Below are 4,258 nucleotides of genomic sequence, written 5' to 3' on the forward strand. Positions count from 1 at the left end.
ATGGGGAAACTTCACAGCAAGTTCAGACGACGGCGCTCTGACCTGTACAGGTAACAGTGTCTCTGTAGCTTTCTTTTTTTTTTTTTTTTTTTTTAACATGGGCCAGTTTACATACATTAGAGAGGGTTGTTGTTTACCTGTGTGTGTGTGTGTGTGTGTGTGTGTTTACCTGTGCAGGGCGTCAAGAGGTGAGGGGGCAGAGAATGTTGCTGGCAGTCAGGTGATCCAGTATGACCCTGCCCACTCTGGCTCCATCAACTGTGTTACCAGCCTGACGTCTGACCTGTGTGTGTCTGGAGGGAGTGACCAGGTGAGCGAGTGTGTATGTAGTATCTGTGTGTGCGTGTGTGCATGCATGGGTACAGTATGTGTGTGTTGTCTCATGTCATGGTGTGTGTCTCTACAGGCTGTGGTGGTGTATGACTGGAGAGGGGGGAAGCTGTGTCAGTCATTCCAGGGTCACAACAGAGAGGTCACCAAGGTACGGGCTGTCACTGAGGCTCTGAGGACTAATTCTGCTCCAATACCTGCTCTATGAGAGAGTCTCTGTTTGTTTGTTTGTTTGTGTGCATGCATGCATGCATGCATGCATGCATACATAGTAATCTTCTCTATCTCCTCTCCCAGGTGAAGTGTTTCCCAGGCAGCACGTGGATCTTCAGCGCGTCGCGGGACAAGACTGTTCTGATGTGGGACATCAACCAAGGAGACGAACCCATACAGGAGTTCTGTGGCCACGAGCTGGTGGTCAATGGGCTGGCCCTCAGTCCAGGTAGGAAGTGGGAACCACATGCATACATTATAAATATAATGATAATTTCTGGACCTCGAGGGTCTTTATTGGCCATCACTGATCATCTTCAGTAATCACCGGTGGAATTTGTCCTCTGCATTTTCCCATCCAAGCTGTCCTCCCCCAGGGTCAGCCAGGAGCAGTGGGCAGCCTCGTCAGTGGCGCCCGGGGACTTGTGTTGCTACCAAGTGGCATACTTCCATACTACATAGTATGCCAAAAAAGGATGTAGTATGTCCCAATACATAGTGTGCCACATGCAGTATGGCAAAAATACCAGGATGTCCTACTACATCCGGTCGTATTTTGCAGTATGCAAGTCAGCAGACATTCCTGGCTGTTCAGGCCCACAATCCCGTGCGTAGCAGAAATGACGTCACATGTGCGAGTACACCGGAGCTGTTATGATCAATCCCAGCTGTGGACGAATGTTGCTTTATGGACTGCGACAGACGGTCAAATTTCAAGGCGCAATATTATGACAAGGTAGTATGTCCCAATTGGATGTGTACTGCGTGCAGTGTACATACTTTCTAGGGGCAGCTTTAGTACGTACTGGTAGTAAAAAGTAGAAGTATGCGATTCGGAATGCAGACCAAGTCCCAAGTGCTCAGTCTGGTCAGGGATTGGACTGAAAAGCATCTGTTCTTCTGCATGTTTTTCGTATTGGGTTCTTTGGGAGGAAATCCGTGAGGAAACCCTTTTAAAAGATGATTTGAAAGCACTGATAAATACCCTGCTAGACACTGGAAAATGGATCCTCATCTCTGAGCTTCTCCCTACATACTGAAGGGGTGCTGAGAGATGGTTCAGACTGTTCTGGTTTCATACTTGGTTATAAGACTATTGTGCTTCCCTAGGAGTCCCTTTCATCTCCAACTACGACCTGTTCTGGGAGACGCCTAGCCTACTAAAACGTGATGGTCATCCAAATCGGCTGGCGGCCAGGCTGCTCTCCAAACATGGATTCCTTCCTCAGGCACTGACATTCTGCTGATCCATCTCTCCTAGGTCCCCACCCTATTGACCTAGTGCACACAAATGGATCTGACGGAATATTCTACATAGTAACTACCTCTGATCTGACAGTTTTTAGTGATCCTAGTGTTTCTAGGGGTAGGCCTATAAATATGATGCCTTTCTTTTTCAAGATCCTACAGAGCCAGTCACAGACTAAATGGAGTATCCACAGACAATTTGATATCCGTGCCTCTAACAAAGTGTAGCTCCAGTCAGTCCCTCTATCCAGAGAACGTATCAATGGCAATTCTGAATATCAGGTTATCAGTATTGGAGTTTATCTATAGCATAATCTTGGAGCCGGCAGCAACATTTCACTGTGACTGTACATCGTACATTACATGTGATGAATAAAAGGAATCTTGAATCTACTGTGTAAAGGCCACCTTAGCAATGTCCAACCTTCTTCGCAGATTTTTCTGAACTCCTGTCCATTATCCACACAAACTATAATAAGATTATCATCACAGGCGATTTTAATCTGCATGTTGATAATGAGGGTGATTCGAAGACCAGGGACTTTATCAACCTCTGGAAATCCATGGACTTTAGTCAACATGTTACTGGACCCACTCACCACCGAGGCCACACCCTTGACCTTGTGATCTCAAAGGGTCTTACGACTGTTATATCTTCTATCAGTGACCTTGCCGTTTCTGACCACTTTTGTATTTTCTTTACAGCATTGATACCCAAAAATTAGATTAATATACAGCGCTTTGTTAAGAAACACTTTCTGAACTCTGTAGTAGCCGATAATTACGAAATACTGATGAACACAAATAGAGTAGCATCCCCTGAAGTGGGGCTTTCACATGTTCATGATTTAGTGACCGCTTTTAATGCCAAATTGTAGAAAACTGAAAAAGGTTGTGGTTGAGTGCACATGGAGGAAGACAAAGCTGGTTCACCATGATATTCTTAAAGAACATCTCTATGCCCTCAATAAGCTAAGAGAGAACATCTGCAGTGCATAAAGAGAACATGCAGAGACCGAACGCAGGGAGCACAGAAAGGTCCGGGAGACAGTGCTAAGTACTGCGCCACTGTGCCACAGGTGAGCGATCTGGGGGTTCAGTGTCTTGCTTAAGGACACTTCGGCACACTGCCGGGAGCTGAGATCGAACTGGGGATCTTCCGATCCCTGGCTGGCAGTTCTACATCCCGAGCTACATACGGCCCCTACTCTCTCTCTCTCTCTCTCTCTCTCAGACAGCTGCTTGAAACCCTGTGTTCAATCTTCATTGTGACAACATGCCTGTGTGTTTCCTTTAGACGGGAGAAAGCTGTGCACCGGTTCTCGTGACAACTCCATGTGCCTCTGGGATATCGAGTCGGGGCAGTGTCAGCAGAGGAGCACCATCTCTAGAAATCTGGTAGAACTTATTTTTCTTCTTCTCTTTCTGTCTGTCTTATCCTCTCTTCACCCCCCTTTCTCTCATCTCCCTCTTTCTCTGATACACTCCCTGTGACAGTCCTGTCTCTCTCTCTCTCTCTCTCTCGGTGACCCTCCCCTCTCCAGGTGACTCATGTGTGCTGGGTACCTGGGAGCCCTTCTGTAGTCCAGACCTCAGAGGACAAAACCATCAGGTAGACATGACTGCTATTATTAGTGTCTTTTATTGCACTCAGTGTGTGACTATTCGCCAAGAGTACTGTATGCTTCAAGTGACTAAGTGTGCATGTGCAGGGTGTGGGACAGTCGGTTGTGGCAGGTGACCAACACGTTCCCAGCTAAGCAGTACATCCAGACACACTGTGACATCAGCTCCAACGGCAACCACCTTCTGTCGAGTAGTAACGGTTTCGGGGGCCAGGGGTGCGAGGCCACGGTGAGAACCGGCACACCTCACTCTAAATACCCCCAGTAACAGACTCCACATCACATCCCCCTACACTACAGTAACACACACGCCACTACTGCACAGACCTCTATCCCCACGTATTCGAACAGACCTGATGTGTGTGTGTGTGTGTGTGTGTGTGTGTGTGTGTAGCTGTGGGACCTGCGGCAGCCGGGCTGTAAAGTGGTGGAGTACAGGGGCCACCTCCAGACCACAGCCTGCTGTGTGTTCCTGCCCTCCAACTCCACCAGCCCCCCCATGGTGGCCTCCTCCTCTCACGATAGCTCCGTCAAGATCTGGGACCAGAACACTGCGGGTAGCACACACTTTCTTAAGAATACTCACACACAAATACACACAGACACTGTGTTTCGCTGCGTCTTCATTCTCCTCTTTCCTCACACCCTGAACCCATTCTTCTCTCTCTCTCCCTCCAGCTTGTCTGGGGACCCTGGTTTTGGATGGTTCGGGCCCACTGGTATCCCTGGCGCCCTGTGATTCTGCCAGTCTGCTCTGTGCCAGTTTTAACACCGGCCTGCACCTGCTACAGCTGGGAGCGGGCAGCACCAGCCTCGACATGCGCGAGGTGGCGCGCTTCTGA

The 4,258-nt window shown here is 48.6% G+C and overlaps 1 protein-coding gene across 1 annotated transcript; it reads left to right on the forward strand.

Moving 5' to 3' along the window:
• wdr31 (WD repeat domain 31) lies at positions 1-4,258 on the forward strand (the record flags this gene model as incomplete). The annotated part of the gene is made up of 9 exons (XM_084457734.1): positions 1-50; positions 178-310; positions 407-481; positions 628-772; positions 3,089-3,189; positions 3,336-3,403; positions 3,504-3,645; positions 3,811-3,973; positions 4,095-4,258. The coding sequence occupies 9 exons, from the start codon at positions 1-3 to the stop codon at positions 4,256-4,258; spliced, it is 1,041 nt and encodes a 346-aa protein (XP_084313860.1).

The sequence above is a fragment of the Borostomias antarcticus genome (assembly GCF_949987555.1).
Source record: "Borostomias antarcticus genome assembly, chromosome: 23".
NCBI classification, from domain to species: Eukaryota; Metazoa; Chordata; class Actinopteri; order Stomiiformes; family Stomiidae; genus Borostomias; species Borostomias antarcticus.